At 39.0% G+C, this 18369-nt stretch overlaps 1 protein-coding gene across 1 annotated transcript in view; it reads left to right on the plus strand.

The window, feature by feature from the left end:
• Positions 1–18369, plus strand: part of mre11a (MRE11 homolog A, double strand break repair nuclease) — a 131083-nt gene that overhangs the window by 99146 nt on the left and 13568 nt on the right. The window contains exons 16-17 of the mRNA XM_036556092.1: positions 10889–10969; positions 14273–14328. Coding sequence (XP_036411985.1) covers positions 10889–10969; positions 14273–14328 — 137 coding nt within the window. The remainder of the gene's footprint in view (positions 1–10888; positions 10970–14272; positions 14329–18369) is intronic.

Here is an 18369-nt window from a genome sequence, read left to right on the forward strand (position 1 = left end):
TGGCATTGTCTTAATTGCCTCATAACCCTGGATGTCACATACGATCTTGCAATGGACAGAATGGAAGGGTGATTCTACAGATTCAGGAAATGTTTGGACCGTATTTCTGCACTGCTTTATCATAAAGATATTAATAAAAACACAGAGAAACATATCATTTGATGCGTTGGCGCATTCATTGACCCCTAGAGGTTAAAATCAAGCACATCAGTTTGTTTTTTAGTAGTGAGAACAATAAAGCGAATACGTCTGTAACTCTCCAGGCCTGGAAATAGAGCACACAGCAAACCAGCGTACAAACATTTACAAAAGATTGGTGTCTTACTGGGGATAATTATAGTCACAGTGTGATGTTAAATAAAAAGGAACGGAAAAGAAAAAACTATTTTCCACCAAGTAACACTTCCTGAGAGCGTGAGGAAGAAACACTGAGAGGAGCCGAAACTTAAAAGGAAAAGCCTACAGACTTTTTTTTTTATTAAACCCAGACCAATATCCTTTGGCCATACCACCATCCTCCCTTTTGGGACAGTAACTCTTTATCTTTATTTTTTTGTTATTGACATTCAGTTCTTACATTTGCAATTCATAATAATGCGGATATCAGACGCGGAGCTAGAAAGTACTGGTGAAGCCGTGTACTCTAACCAACCAAGATTAGCATTTTTAAAAACCCACATGACCACGTTGTGGTTATTTGCAAATACAGCAACAAAGGATAACCAGTGATTAAAATGGAAAGTGGCTGACAGAGATCTGCTCAGCATTTACCCTGCATTTGGTGCATTTAGGTGGATTGGGAATTAAGCACCCTGCTTAAAAAAGAAAACAGCTTTAGTTTCTACTTCTTTCTTTAAATAAAGTAACCATTGCACAGTTTGCATCACTTCTGTAATTTTACATAATGATCACGGTTTCCTGCAGAGCTGTGGGAACACAAAACACAGACTCATTCAGGAACTGGGCAGTTCTCATTCAGGAATTTTGTAGTTCTTGTTTGGAGTAGTGCTGGAAACAAGCTTATGTTTCTCTGACTTTTTAGTTCCTTAAAAGATTCTGGACCCATGGGGGGGATTGCCTTCAGTTTTAGAATTCTTCAGTTCTTTGGCTCCAGAACTTCAATGCAAACATGCCTATAGTTCTGGAACACTGTAGTTAATCAGACGCTTCTAGAAACCTGTCTATAATTCTGGAACCACTTTACTTCTTGAATGGCTTTGGAATGTCGGTTGAAGAACACCTATAGTTCCTGAACCTCTTTAGTTTCTGAAAAGTTTCTACAAACGTGTCCAGAATTCCAGAACTGTCTGGTTCCTGTAATGGTTTTGAATACTCTGTGGAAACATGCCTTCTGTCCTGGAACATTTTATTTCCACTAAAGTTTTTAGAATTCCAAAACACTTTTGCTCCTGGAAGAGTTCAGAGACCTCTGTAGAAACACGCCTATGGTTCTAGAACACAAATATTTCTAGAAACCCATAAATCCAGAACTCTTTAGTTTTTCAAAAGGCTCAGGCACTTTGATGCCTTTTATGTCTGCTTGAAAAGCGTTTTGTTCCTTTTACACAAAATTGGGAACAAACCACAGTGACATTTAAGGCCAGACTTCACAATTCAAACAAGTCAAAATCCTAACCTGTGAGCCCCATTTTAAATGAAAGCTGAAGGAGACGTTTTCAAATGTTTCACTCCTTGTTAAATGTCAGGTTTTACTGCTGTGAGGTAGCCAAGTCTGACTGCAGGTGATTAGCAGGAGTGGGAGGCTTTCAGAATGTGGCTTACAAATAGCTGTGCCAGAGTGCTTCTTTAAACATCTAAATATTTTTAATCTCCATTTTACAGACAACCAGGAAAGTGGATCTTAAAGCAGGCACTATGGACAGAAAAGAGGAATGTGAGGTTGTGCCATAGTCACTTTACCAGCAGGCCTGCAAATTTCCATACTGTAGTTAGATTGCTATATAAGATGTTGACGATATACAGTCTAATTGGGTTTTGTACTTACATTGATCATCTGAGGTTTGGTCAGGATGCTCCCAGGTCACAATACAGCTATTGCAAGAAATTTGTCTCATTTGCATAGTTCATATCTGCATAATCAGCATTGCAAAGGCCGATATCACAATATGACGTATCACAACAATCAATAAACAATATTTTCTTCAGTTCTATTTACCTGTTGAGAAAAACAACGTTTACACTATTGTTGATATTTAATTCTAGATTTCTCTAAAAGATTCTTTAGTGTGCTTAAGATGGTTCCTGTCTTTTGGTGGTAATGCACCTTTGGATTTCAAGACCCTTTATTCTTTTAAAAGGTTCCAGAGCCATGGTGGAAATGCGCCTGTAGTTCCAGAACTTTTTGGCTCCTTAATAGATTCCAGAACCCTGATAGGAACCAGAGAGGATACATAAAGCAAGAGCCACGATGTCGAAATATTTCTGGCTATGCAGTCACATAGTTTTGCTAAGAAGAAGGGAGACTCATTTCCTCCTTAAGCAGACAACAGAGACTCGGGCCCCTTTAACACAAGCAGGAATTTCTGCCCATTTTACCAAATTTTAGCAATTAATGTTCCCCTCTTTAACATTAACTTAAACATCTTTGCAATCGTTATGGTGTTGTGAGATTTTTGAGCCTAAATAAGCATTTTCTGATGAGCTGATTTTGAGAAAAAACGTTTTTGCTAATTACGCAGATAATTGTGTAATGAATTTGCATTTCGTATCAACACATTCAAGTCTGCACTTTTGACTAGACATGTGCCGGTATTCAGTAATTCAATTTACTGGGATATTAATCCCACATGGTAATGTTATCGAGGACCCTTTCAAATACCATTAATGCATTTTAGTCAAACAAGCTTTTTTTAGAGATCATGTGATACAGTGATCAGAGACAATAAGGAAGCACACAGCCATTTTTACAGTCACAGACTACATGTGTGAAGTAAAAGTCATTAAAGAAGACTCAGCTGTATTTAGGATACTGTTTATTTATTTTTTTAACAAGCAGCTTGGCAGACTGCTTACGGGATAACAAGTGAATCTAGTCATTTTCAGATTTAGGCTTTAAGTTGAAGTATTTACTGAATAATTTACTCTATATCTGCAGTAGACAAATAAAAAAAAGGTACCCAAACAAGGCTTGTTTGTCAAAACTCTGCACGTAGATGTTGTACTTAACCCCATCGTGAAAAAAAACCTACTACTACTTCTAACCCATAATCTCATTAATGTAATTTTTGATAAGTACAAGCTACTAATGTTTGCCACGTGTTCATAATGATTATGTGGTAAAGCACAGAATATGTAGTTTTCATAGTGGTACACTGCAGATAGAAGTAGACTATTCCATTATTTATCCTATATTGTTTGTGTTATAGCAGCTTCACAGCTGGTAAAAGTGGCATTGCTCTGTAGTAAATAGCAAATAGTCCTGTATGATATTGATGCACATTGAGCACCATTATGTGTACTTTAAGTTCGCCTCATTGGACTCTTCAAGACCTCTGCAGATGCCCTATTGTATTTGGCACCAAGGATACCCCTTGAAATCTCCATCATGTTCCTTAAACCATTCCTGAACAGCATGTACAGCGTGGCAGGGAATACCACTGCCTCGAAGGGGTGTTCCTGGTCCGCAATGATATTTAGGTATAGGTGGCGCATGTCAAACTGATGTCCACACGAATGCCTGGACCCATGGTTTCCCAGCAGAATGTTGCCCAGAGCATCACACTCCCTCTACCAGCTTGTCTTCTTCCCTCAGTGTATCTTGGTGCCATCGCTTCCCCAGGAAAACAGTGCACACATACCCGGCTGTCCACGTGACGTAAAAGAAAACAGGACTCGTCGGACCAGACAACCTTCTTCCATTGCTCCAAGGTCCAGTTCCGATGCCCGCGTGTCCATTGTAGGCACTTTTGAAAGTGTACAGGGACTACTATAAGCACTCTAACTGGTCTGTGGATACATAACAACATACACAGCAGGGTATGATGCTCTGTGTGTGACCCTTTCCTCCTGTAACTATTAAGAAATTATTGCAATTTTAGCCCAGACCGGACAGGACAGGACAGTCTTCATTGCCCTCACACATTGATGAGCCTCAGGCACCCAACACCTAGTCACTGGTTTGTGGATCATCCCTCCTGTGACCACTTTCGGTAGGTACTCGTCACTGCCAACTAGGAGAATCCTCAAACCTTGCCGTCTTGGAGTTGCTCTAATCCAGGTGTCCGACCATGACTACCTTGTCAAAGTCGCTCAAGTTTTCATGCCTACCCATTTCTCCTGCAGCTGCAAGAACTGACCATGTGATATATCTCAGACCTCAGAGATAATCAGTGTTATTGGCTTCATCTGTAAGCGGTCATAATGTTTTGGCTCATCAGTGCATATACCAAAAAACAATACCAGAACTAATCACGACATTCAGAGCATATCGGTTTTTTAAAAATACAGTATATCGATAATATCGTAAACTGTGATAACAGGTTAGGTAATTATCATGATAAAAAATGTTATATCATCACTTGTCTATATCTGCACAAGGACAATATTACAAAAAGGTTGCAGGAAGAAGCTGTTTGTTATGGTGGGTTCCTGTTCTAAGAGACTGAAACCTTTTTCCTGAAGACAATTGCCTACATGTTTCATCGCCCTGTTGGGCAGTTTGACAGCCTGACCTTTAAAATCGAATTATTTGAATGACCTACACATAACAAATAATTAAAATATAATAAGAGCTGTTTCAAGAGGTGCACGCCATGGGGGAGCATTTATGATATTTGATAGTTTTGTTGTTATTTTGTTTGGCCAGATTTAACAAAGAATCTGATTGAGTGTGTGTGTCCTGCTGTGAGCAGCGCTGAGTCAGACAGATCTGATTGAAGGAAACTGAAGAAATCAAACAAGATTAATGCAGTGAGAGCAGATGATGGAAGGGATGTTGGGTAGTTCCACCCCTGTGGAATTATAATGAATCGTTAAAAGCCTCAATTTGAGAGTGAATGAGAAAGAAAAGCCCTTAATAAGGACCCCAATGACCACTAAAGTAGAGCAGTGGACACACACACGTCTGAAGTGAGTGCTGTTATCATCACTGTAATGCTCTTCATCAGTCATGTCCTCTTGGTCCATAATCCTTGCCACTACTCATCAGGGCAGCGTTAAGTATGTTATTTGGTTTGATTAAAATTGTCCGTTGTGCTGTATATCTTTACAAAACAAACGGGGAAAAGTGTTTTAGAGGTTCTTCAGCTGAGTTTTCTCCAGTGAAACATGAACTCACTCATGTATTTTATTGGATTTCATCAAAAATGCATATGTGCAAATGTGATTATAAAATGAGTTTTGTACTGATGAGACTGGGATCATTAGTCCATCAGTTGAGTATTAAGTATACACAGACAAATGCTTGAGAATCAGACACTCAGTCATGGCAGATTTAGTAGGACATTGATGATTAATTAAGTCATCAATGCTTTCCTCCTGCCTGGGAAGCCTTAAAGCTGCAGTGTCTATTTGCTGAGGCAGACAGCCTGAGAAGCCTTGGCACAGGACACCTCATAGCTGTAGTGTAAAGTCGCTGAGGCAGCCGGCATCGGAAGCCTCATAGCTGCAATGTAGAGTCACTCAGGCAGCCGAACCAGCAAGACTTATAGCTACAACGTAGAGTCACTCAGAAAGCCAGCTCAGGAAGACTCATAGCTGTAGTGTAAAGTTGCTGAGGCAACTGGCACGGAAAGCCTTGTAGCTACAGTGTAGAGCCGCCTGGGTGAGTCACTCAAGCGGCCGCCCTAGAGTGCCTTATAGTGTGGTGCTCAGCTGCTCAGGCAGTCGGCCCAGAAAGCCTCATAGCTGTATTGTTGAGTTGCTCTTACTCAAATCATAATACACAAATAAAAGCATTTACTAAAGTCTTTGCGAATCTTACACAGATTCAACATCTGTGGGGCATTTTGGATCGCCGTTGGACTGTATATACAGTGTTATAAAAAAGTATTTTTCATGTTTATTTATAAATGGTTTCAGATTTTTATACAAAATGTAATCTTGTAAAAACAAGGAGAATATAAGGAAAAATAAAAATACGTTTTTTAAATAATCCCCATATTTATTGAAGGGAAAATGTTTTGCAACGCCCCCATCACCTAACTGGGCCACTCTGCAACCTTATTTTTGTTAATTTTGTTTTAAGCCGTTCAGTGGTGGACTTGCTCTTGTGCTTTGAATCATCATCTGTCTGTAGAGCTTCAGATTGCAGAATGATGGCCAGACATTGTTCTGAAGGATTTTCTGGTATTGAGCAGAATTCATGGTCCTGTCAGTTATGGAACATCGCTCCAGGCTGAAGAAGCAAAGCATTCCCGCACCATCATACTACCATCATCACGTTGGACTTGTTCTTTTTGTGAAATGTTATGTCAGCTTTATGCCAGATGTAACAGGAACCCTGTCTTCCAAAAAGTTTCACCTGCCCACAGAATATAATTCCAAAAGGCTCGGGGCTCATCAAGGTGTTTTTGGATACCACTTTTGCTCAGTCTCTTTATAATGGTGGAATCCTGAACGCTGACCTTATCTGAGGTGAGAGAGGCCTGCACTTCCTTCAGTGTCATCTGGTCTCTTTTGTGGCTTCCTGGATGAGTCTTCCCTGTGCTCTTGGAGGAATTTTGGTAGGCCGGCTACATCTGGGAAGATTCACCACTGTTCCTAGTTTCCTACATTTGGAGATAATGGCTCTTACTGTGGTTTCCTGAAGTCCCAGTTCCAAACAAATGGCTATGTGACCCTTTCTAGACGAGATGTGTTTCAGTAACTTGTACATATTGTCCAAAATTTCTTTTATTTGTGCATCAAAGCGATAGTTGTTGAGACTTTTTGGGCTAATTCATACTGCTGTAAATGTTTTATTTAAGTAATATTTGATTTTGTAGGGCTCGCAGTAATGAGGCTTGGGTGTATCTTTTTTAACTGATCCTATCTGTCAACTAAATTTGGTTAATTGTTTGATTCCGTAACCATGTGGGCAATTATTTTTTTTCAGCCGGTGAGCATTGGATCATTTGTGAACTGTATTTTATGCTTACTCAGGTTATCTTTGTCTTACATTAAATTATGTTTGAAGATCTGAAACAATTAGGTGCGACAAATATGCAAAAATAGAAGAAAGCAGAAGAAATTGGATTATTTTCCTTGGTTTGATTTTAATTTAGACGTTGGAAGAGATTAAACCAAGCTTTGTCAGCTCATTTGTTGACTTCCCTTTCTGGTATGCCTCTCATGATGTGTTTTCACACTGTTGACTTTAGTGAGTTGAGGATGAATGGTGTTCATGTGTGTTATTAGCAGGATATGAGGGCAATAATCTGTCGAGCTTCATTTCATTAAGCACAGGATCTCCTGTGATTTTACCTTCTTTCCAGTTGCATTTATCGAGGTACTGTAGGTACGTGAGAGATGGACGTCACGTCTTGACATTTTTTTCCCCCTGTGCATCAACAGCTCCATTATCTGACAAAGCTGTATAATTACATACCTGTTCAATGATCATAGGGAGCTGTGACTTCCTCCCTACTTTCACTCCATACACTGTTCTTGTCTGGTGTTTGAGTGAACACTGATATTAGCCAAGAGAGGCCTGCAGATCTCTGTATGTTTCCCTGGAGTTGTTTGGGATCTCACAGCATATTTGTGAAGTCAAAACCCCTTTAGACGTTGTACTGCAGCCTGTTCCAGTCTAATGAGCATTGACAGTTTTTTCTTCTGAAATCTCCTTTGACTGTGTCTTGGATAGTGGATCACCCACACTCATGCCTTACTGTCATCCAGTTGATTGAACCACCTGATAATTACCCCCTTCTACCAAACAAGTAATTGTAGAGTTTCAAAAATGCATTTCAGTAAATAAATGAAAAACTATGTAATTGTTTGTGTTCTCTGTATGTATTGTTGTGAATTAGATGAAGCAGGGCTGCAACAAATGATTAATTTGGTAGTCGAATAATTTATCGATTACTGAAACGAATTATCAATTACTCGGATGATGAATCGCTCAGTTACCAAATAACTCTAATGTAGCTATTAGCATTTAAATTTAGCTTGAGGTTGATTTATGCATTTGCTAACTAACGATTAAGACAAAGATGAATAACTTGTTAAAAAATTCACTGTTTTAATGAACTTCCCTGCTAATACAAAAAAAATGAAACCTAGCAAATGTGCAGAGTAGCAGCAATAAAATATAACAAAACTAAGTCAGTTTTCCCATAATCAAAACCATCCTAATTTAAATTTAAACAGTGCAGTCTGTGCTTTGGCCCTTCGTCCAGCTGCCCTGTATGTTCGCATAGAGCTACCTCCTGAAACTGTTTGTGAGTGTTTGCAAACGTTCTCCTATGTTCGCTGAATGCACTGGTGGCCGTGATATTATGACAACGATGCGGTGTTTAAATCTGTAAAAATGATTAGGAATGTGAACAGGGTTGTTGTGAATAATAGTTACTTCTCCATTCCAACCTCATTAATGATTCAAGAGAGCATGCATTTCAAAATAGAAAACGTTACCGCTCATAGCTCACTAGGGTGGCACGGTGGCGCAGTGGGTAGCGCTGTCGCCTCACAGCAAGAATGGCCTGGGTTCGATTCCCGGCCGGGCGACCAGGGTCGTTTCTGTGTGGAGTTTGCCTGTTCTCCCCGTGTCTGCGTGGGTTTCCTCCGGGTACTCCGGTTTCCTCCCACAGTCCAAAAACGTGGTCAGGCCAATTGGACATGCTGAATTGCCCCTAGGTGTGAGTGAGTTTGTGAATGTGTATGTCTGTATGTCTGCCCTGCGATGGACTGGCGACCTGTCCAGGGTGTAACCAATGACAGCTGGGATAGGCTCCAGCACCCCACCGCGACCCAGAAGGATAAGCGGTTTAGATGATGGATGGATGGATAACAAGCTCACTAGCACAACTATTTTACCTAGATGAATCTTCTTCATCCCTTGATCCGACATGTTTCCTAACACAACTGGCAACCACTTTTTCCGAGTTAAGCGTAAAACGCTCCCACACTTTTGAGGATTTTTTCTTGAGGCTGGCATCGTCCTGTTGCGGTAATGTCAAAACATTCCAAGTTAAATAATCGTTGCACCCTTAGGATGAAGAAGTGAACACATTTTAGGTCAGATTTATTCTAAAGGGTTCACAAACTTTCCTGCACAGCTGTAAACTTCTCATAGTGACTATGATGTGGGTTTTTGCAAAGTAGGTCACTCAGAACATTGATTAATAAGGGCAGCATCTCTAGTAAAGGAACTGTTCCTGATATAGTATTTAGTTCTGCTTCTTGGAATTTGGAGGCCAAATGGCATCCAATCACCTGCCCTTTAGATTTGACCACCTATTATAATCTGACCTTGAAATATGCAGACAGGCATCCGAAACAGTCCGTGAATGAGAACACGAGGATAAAATTGCACTAACGAGGGTTTTGTGACCTTGAGTTTCTTTGGATGGCGGAGGAAGAACAGTCTTTTCTGAGCTTTTACAGTGATGTCAGTGATGTCCTGGTCCCATTTGAGCTTGTTAGTGATGGTGGTGCCCAAACACATTAAGGGGTCAACCACAGACCCTGCTTTATTAGCTCTTTCTAAAAAGCAGGGGGAGTGATGTGGGGGCAGCTGCAGAAGTTCATGAATATTGAACTGTTTTTGCAGTGTTTCGTCCAAGGATGTAAACCACAGGGAAGTTCACCACAACATTTCTCAAGTCACGAACTATATTATTAAAAATGAGAAGAATTTGTTGTAGCAGCTCACGAAAACAGACCATTGGGGCTGTAGTGTATACTGTTACAGGACCACTCAGTGAACCAGCTCACGGCAGTTGCTGAGACTTACTGACTAAAGCCTGGGTTACTTTACACGACTGTTACCCTGATTTTAGCCCCGGTTCTCAGTCTGGCTGAGTCTGTGCTAGTTTGTCTGCAGACTTTTGGGTCAGTCGAGTTGGCAGTTGGAGAGACAGTGAAGTACTGTGTGAGGAGCGCAGATTCAGATTTTTGGTTTTCCGGTTGTGTTTCAGACCAGTCAACATGTTTGATTTTTTTCGGCCCGACTCTGAGCGTATTCTATAACACTGTCTGAACAGACTCCTGCAACAGCCAATGAAAACTGAGCAAGAATGAAGAAAATTCAGCGTCAATATCAGTCATTCGAATAAAACAGATTTTGACCACTACTGTCCTGTATGATTGTACTGTTCAAATAAGGTGACTTAATTTACTACTGATAGTATTCTGATGACGTCACAATCGCACTGCCACCGTTTTGGCAGGCAAAAGTTCATTCAGCGGTTCTGTGGCTGTTTCCAACGCGATAACAAAGCCATAACTGATCCAGCACAGGCAGTAAAACATGTAAAACATTTTTTATCACTTTTTAAAATGATTTTAAAGTGTATTAAGTGATATATTTGAGCGTATTGCCTTGATTTTATTTGATTTGTTGCTGTAGTAATAACAAAAGAAAGCTGAAATCTGAACTGCTGAGACTTCCTGCTGCGTTACTAGCGCTCCGTCACCTTGTTGAATTTAGCCACAAAGACTTCAAGCTGTCTAAAGAGCAGACTCACTATTAGAATGTTGTTCCTAATAAAGTAGTTGATGAGTCTGTACGGCTCTGAGTGAAACATGGTTATGGGGAGCGTCTCCAAGCGTTTTGCGCGAAAAAAGCAAAACTTTTGAAGTGGTGAACCTTAATGGGAGTATTTATGTATAATAATACTATAAAACTGAATTCTCGACCGACCCAGACCTGTCGCTCCTTGAAAGTCAAAGACCTTAATTATTTTTCCACAGATTTGAGTCTTTCTTTATGTTTTTTACCCTTTAGGTGCTGGTTCTCAGTCAGGACGAGGAGGCAGAGGACAGAAAGCTTCATCAAGTCCTGTTAAAACCAAGTCTATAATGGATGGTGAGTAACACACGTGTGATTTGACCAGTGGATGTGAAAAACAAAAATAATTACGAATAGAAGTGTAAAAATGCATCAGTGCCTGGAGAGACACTGATCTAAAGGTGACTTTTCAACTGCATTGATTTTGGAATGTTAGAATGGATTATATGGATTATAATGGTTAATAGCTGGACACCTAATGCTACGTTCATCTGCCTTTTTAAGTCACTCTGTTGTGTAGCAGACATCTTATTCAAGTCACTCTGGATTATATTTTATGCTAAACAACACAATGTAAACATTGGAAGTAAATTGGCCTGTGTGCTCTGTATTCCACTCTAGTCGCTTTGGGCGTTTAGTATGATTTTAGAAATGAGTTACACCGAAGTAGCTGCCTTAAATCGATGTTTCCTAATGCACATTCATTTGCTAAAGTCTCTTGTTTTGTTACAGTCTTTCATGGATACCACTGACTCAGCCAAAGCATCTCTCAAAGAAAAATTGGTGGGAGGAAGGGGCGGGGCTTCAAGAAAGTTGCCCTCACCCTGCCCCTCACCCAATAAAAAAACAAACATAATTTTATACTATATATAATGGCATTTTGACGTATTTCAGTAACAAATTCAACCTTGAAATGCGATTGGCTGAGAGACATTCTCACGATAATGACACACATCTCTTTCCATGTCACTCTGCTTTAGTAGCCTGTAACATAGCAGCGAATACCATCATATTAAATAGTATTAATAGTATTAACCATATTAAAAAGTAACAGCCACAACTTTATTGTAAGTAACAAGTCTGCAAAAAAATTAGTTTTAATTAGTTAGTACAATGTTTTTAATCTGCTGTTTTTTTATGTTGCTTCAAAATATGTTACATAAAAAATGTGTAGCTAGTTCTCTCAAGCTATTAGCTGATAGCTTTGCAGCTTGTTTACATTTGTCTTGAGAAGAAGATGGACATTTCCTATATAGCCATCCTGAAGGTTTTGTGTTGTGACAGTTTACTTAGTAGCCTTGCAGCAGCCCCAGATCAGAGCTGTTTTTCCTTGCGGAGTGTAAATAAAGTCATTTTTTGGGTCATAATTGTCCCAAAAGATGCAAAAATTGAATAATTTTTATAATCAATGCTGATCTTCTTGGTCTTCAGCCTCATGCCTATGACCACAGCACACCGGTGCCAGTATCTCATGGTATAGCACTTCATCTCGTGTACTATTACATAAATATAATAAAATGTTTAGGGGTGTAACGATTGATCAAAGTTTCATTTTTAGTGTATCATTCAACATTATAAAAGCACATTTAAAAGAAAAGCTGTAGTTCATAGTGTCCCAAGCTAACACATTAACGCTACGCTAACATGCTATTCACTATACGGTAATATTATCTGATACAATACAGTCTGATGCGATGCAGTAAAATATTACTGTTATTGATGCATACCTAGTAATTTTATAAAGTACATTTTTAAAAACGGCATTTCTGCATTTCTCTACATTCATTTTTAATTAGGTGCTGTGATTCATAATTCGATTATAATCATGGCTGTGTAGAAAGACATTTCTAACACATAAACTATCGAAAATCAAATCTTGACCTCAGAACTGAAAATCACGTCAAACTTGAGAATTTCAGCATCATGCCAGTCCTTCTAATAACAAACTATTGATATGAATATTGCGTAAACATTCTGTAACATACGGAAAAGGAAATTTCAGCCTGAAATGGGGACAGATTTCCTGACGCTGTCCAGTGACAGAAGGTCGAATGTCTCAGGCGGAAGCGTAATGTGAAAAATTCTGCTGTTTATGAACTGAAGAAATGTGTTAATATGACGGAATGAAAGCTAAGACCAACTGTGACAATCACGATCCTATAAATTCTGAATAAATTTACATATTGTACAATTTACATACATTCACAAATTGCATGCCATATGTGCTTTCAGACTGGTAACGAACGCGAACTCAGTTCATGTTTATTTAGCAGTGTTTTAGCAGCCAGGCTCTCTGTGATAACTGATTTAAGAGATGACTATTTAAGGCTTTTGTTAAAAGTGTAAAATGCTTTTTAAATCTGTATTTGAAATTTGTGCTCTTGTGTGTGTCGGAGTGGCGAGTCTTCTCTGTCGGTTTGCATTTGATTTCCTGTTTGTTGGACTGTTTGTGTGTCGTAGCATTAGGAGTATTAATTCAACCCCACATCACCCCCTCCTGAGACTCTGTATGGACATATGTCTCTCTCTCTCTCTCTCTCTCTCTCTCTCTCTCTCTCTCTCTCTCTCTCCCCGTTTCTCTCTGTACCTCTTTCACTCTCTCTCTCGCCACTTTTCTTTCTCTCTCTCTGTTTCTCTCTCTTACTCTTATCCCTCTCTCCCTCTCTCCCCATCTGTCTCTCTTCCCTCTCTTTCTCTATCTCTCTACATTTCTTTTCTTTTTTTTGTCACTGTTCTTGTTTTTTTTTCCCTTCTGTCTCTGTTCTCCTCTCTCTCCCCTCTCTCTGTCTCATCACCTTTCTTCTCGCTGTCTCCCTCTCTCTTTTTCTCACCTGCGCTCTCTCTCCACCTCCGCCTTCTCTGCCCGCCTCTCTTTGTGCAAAAAATTAGAATATCACTAAAGCGGAAATGTGAAAAAGGGTGACATGTCAAGTCGGTGACTGAAACCGATTGGCCCTTCAGATGGTCCTTAAATGATGCTCAGCTTTTTGAAGGTTACTTCAGCCCTCTTTAGTTGGGCCATGGCTCATCCAGTCCAGCGTCTCTGAGCTGCAGACAACGCAGCCATAAAAGAAGGCAAACAGCTGTCTTAAATCTCGCGGTCTAGCTTGTTTCGATGCCCCTAATCATGGTAGCCAACTTCATCTAAAGTTTTTTTCACATAACTGTAGTGGATGGAAACACAATTCACATTTTTTCTGCTGAAATTTCAGAAATGCTTATAACACTTCTGAAATGTTCGAATGAAAACCTGATTTGTCTCTCTCTCTCTCTCTCTGTGAATCTCTTTCTGTGTGTCTCTTTCTCTGGGTTCTTTGTTTCTCAGTGTTATTGGCCTGTACACTCGTTCATTGTGTGTTGGCACTGTCCCTCGTTCACAGCAGCTCTACTCGTCCGTTTGTTTTTCTGTTTTAATCTGAGCTCCTCGTGTGTGTTGAGGCCTGAACACACACATCACTGAATATGCTGACAAATCAAAGAGTCAGTTTGTGTTCAAGAGTCTCTGGGAGGTTCACTCAGAGTGGAGCTTTATGGATTATTTGTTTGTTTGGGTTTTTTAAATTTATTTTGCTGTTCATGCTTTCATTTTCTTCTCCACAGCCTTCCAGGCTCCGGCCCCAAGGGCGTCCCGCGGCACCACCAAAAAATCTGTGGAGGTACGCACACACACACGCGCGCACACACACACACACACACACACACACACACACACACACACACACACAACATGTTAAACAAAACCTTGCATCTCAATTTTTCTCGCTTTGCAGTTTTTGACATAATTTGAAAATGTCTGTTGTTCTTTACATTGTATATAAATTTCATGATGAATGAACAGAAACGGCCCAGAATGACTTGTTAAAACGTCTGGTTCTGTTGACTTACATTAAAAGTAAACTATTTTTTTCTTCTCCTGTAAAGTTCTCATTTTGGAGATACGAGGTTTTGTTCTGACAGCAGTGAAATATTTGAAGTGAAATAAGACATAAACTAATCAAATAATTCTTTGCTTTACGTGTTGAAACTTTCTAGTTGTTTAAAACCTGCATGAAGTTAAATTTGAGTGGCATAATGTAAAACATCCTGGAACTCACTTGAATCTCAGCCACAACAACAAGCCTCAACTTGGAACAGTTTTCATTAAACAGCCAATCAAAAGGGCAATTATGCATCACGTGATCATGTCGATTGACATACTTTCAAAATATTGATTTTACCAAATCAGTGGGCAAGGAAATAAAACAGAAGATGATTTACAGTGGCTGAAGAAGAGTTTCTCAAAGCTACTGTTTCTCTATCCAGCAGTGCTGACTAGCAGGTTGATGGTAACATCAGTTCAAACAGCTGCTTTTATTCCTTTTTTAGCATTCTGTTATCTTGAAATATGTGAACTCAGCGTAAAGCATCAAACATTGCACGCCGAAATGAAGCATTCATAGATCATACAATCATCTAAAATTTTATAAACATTTGAAAGCAATTTCAAAATGTGAAATATTGCAAATGTTATATTTTTAGCATTGTATGTATACCATTAATATTTCATCTCTGTTTATTCTGTAAGCAGTTAAACTCAATATATAAGGTGTGATTTAGAACATAATCGGAAAGTGTTTGCTTGAATTTGCCTGTGGTGTACCATGAGGGTCTGTCTTTGGGCCACTCCTTTTTGTGAACAGTGAACATGCAGTCAACTTCCATATGCAGATATTTGAACATTTAAATGTTTGTAAGGTGATATATATATATATATAGTAACACTTTCTATGAATGTCACCTTTGTAAGCATCTATATTTATAACATGTTATAAAGTATTCATAAGGCATTATAAACATGGTTATAAATATTTATAAAAAAGAATTACACTGAATTACACTTTATAGCCATGTTTATTATACATTATGAATTGTTAATATAATGCATTTTAAATAATGTTAATAACATGTTATAATGTCAGTGCCAAAGAAGTCAGTCCCAGCTTGGAGAGCGTAAAGACAAATACCAAGCTAACGGTGGTGAACATTACCTTTCCCACATTGGGTAAAACACTGATGGCAGCTCTAGTTTAAACTCTGACATTTGAAGCCTGTAATGTGCTTTACTGTGAATGTTTTAGTGTTTCAGTAAATCCTTCAGTAAATCCTTCAACTTGAAGTCTCACTCTGAACACTGGAGGAGGCTTTAGTACAGTACGCTTCACTTTACTTAGAGCGGACAAATACAACTTGTGAGCTCTTATAATTTATGATCAGTACTTATAATGTATTATGTTAACTATTTATAATGCATAATAAACATGGCTATAATGTATAATGCATTTTTATAAATATTTATAGCTATGTTTATAATGTCTTATGAATGCATTATAACATGTTATGAATGTGTTTGTAGATGCTTACAAAGGTGACATTCATAGAAAGTGTTACCATTGGTAACATTTTATATGAAGAGTCCTCTTTAGATGCTATGTAGATACTCCTAACCCTAGACATTCAAGTAGATAATCTGACGGGGACTGTAGTGGACTATCCAAATAAAGCGAGACCGTATAAGGTAACACTTTATATTATTATTAGCTTTTTCATAGAAATACATGGTGTCTGTATGCAGACCCTAGATAAGTTTGCGTTGGAATCCAGTACTCTTTCCACCCCTGCATGTGCGCAAACACACCCAAAAGCATTTCCAATGATGGGCAAACACAAAATGTAGCAAGCTGTGTTTTGGTTCCGAACATTGGTTCATTATTATTCACTGCATGTGTGAAATCTTTTTCCCAGATATGAAATGTTCCCTAGTGCTAGTGCTAATGCTGACGCTGCTGCTGAATCGCTAGACCAAAACCAGTGAGGGACGTGCTCCAGTAACAAGGTTGTCGGGCCGCATTACTTTCACTTGAGAGACTAAACGCGTGTCCATAGAAGACTGTCTAGTAGCCACATCAGTGCCTCAGCACAAAAGAGAGTCTTTAGTTGGGAGACTCTGGTTGGAGAGCTTTCCTGGTTAGAGTATTCTGTCAAAGAAGATCTGGATCTGTTTTTCATGCAGGAGCGTTCTGTCCCTAGCATTAATAAGCAAACAGGTGCGGCTGTGCCCCCCTAATTTAGAGCGTGTCCCAGTACAACCAGCAGTGTGCAAACACACCTGCTCACAGCCATAATAGTTGCAAGCTTTTACATAAAAGTGGGCCTTTTAAGGAGCCACTTACCAGTTCAAACAGGAAAATATGTGCATTCACAATTCACGCAGCGTCCTTCATTAAAGCAGTAGTTTAGAGAAAAATAGAGTTCACAAAAAACCTCTTACAGCAGACGTAGTGACTCAGCCAGGACGTTCAGAGTCTGAAGTTTACTTCTTTAGTTTTGAACTGAAGTAATAATAAAACAGTAGAAGTTATGATGACCACTTAGCATTGTGCAAACTGCATGTCTGAATCATCACACACTGGAGTTCTCTCAAATATACTTGGTGGTTTCTGACACTCTGTAAAGGTTCCTGAGGATGCTTAAAAAGTCTTATAAAGTTTTGAAATAGATACTTAAGGTCATAAAATATCTGAAAATTTTTATCTTTTAGAGGTATTAAATTTAGGGGTGTCCAGGCATATTTTAATGAATCAGGCTTCAGCTAAAATAAGCCCGATCCAGTCCTGATCCTTTGTTTTTGTGCTGTTTTTACTGCACTATCACAGAGGAGCCGTAAATGAAGCCTTAGTCACAACCTGCGGCGGTTGTGCACGTTTTCAGGAGGTAACAAAGCAGTCTAAATGATAGTTTGAAGGTGCTTTAAGGTGGAAAATGCTGAGTTGTAATATCTACGGTGTTCATGTTTCCAGTTGCTGTTGCTTTTTGTGAGTTATCTACCATCGAAACCATGTAGAAAATATGCTTTATAGACATTTTTCTTTTGTGAATGGCTGAAAACAAAATGATGACAGGAATGTGCAGCTTTACACGCCGCACTGCTTCTGGATTTAAACCAGCGTTAGCAGAAACAGCGTTAAACCTGGCAGAAAGGAGAACACACATTAGAGCAGTATGAGATTCTACTGAATTCATGTCACAATGGTTATTTCACATTGATAGTTCACAAAAAGAATAGGTCACAGAGGTGGCTGATACGGTAAAAATATGATATCATGATACTTAAAGAAATTTTCACGATACAATTTATGTCACAGTATTTATTTGTTCAGACATCTGATCAGTTGGAACAGAGGAAAAAAAAAAAAAAAATCTAAAACTGGAAACACGATTTTTATTCAGTATTTGACACTAAATCCAGTTAAACAGGACTAATTTTGCCAATGTTCTACAAGTACTAATGATATACGCATGTTCACAAAAGCATATTGCATTGACCTAATTTATCATAATAATGATATATATTGTCATATTGCCCAGACCTAATAGATCAGTAGTATCATTTCGGAGTGCACATACCAAAGATTTGACCGCAGAACATTAACTGGATCATAAAGAAATACTAAAGAGCTTATAAACTGTCATTTTGAACAAGTAAGACAAATATCAGAACTTCAGTTCAACCAGGACATTTAATCGATTTCAGTCTCCCAACCTAAACTTCATAGCCAACAGCAGTGCTGTGACTTTTATAGATACTTTTCTCCCTTTTTATGATTTAGTAATGCAGTGTGCACAAGACTAAAATGTGTACACAAGCTTCTATTACTTGC

This window comes from Colossoma macropomum, unplaced genomic scaffold, assembly GCF_904425465.1.
Source record: "Colossoma macropomum unplaced genomic scaffold, Colossoma_macropomum, whole genome shotgun sequence".
NCBI classification, from domain to species: Eukaryota; Metazoa; Chordata; class Actinopteri; order Characiformes; family Serrasalmidae; genus Colossoma; species Colossoma macropomum.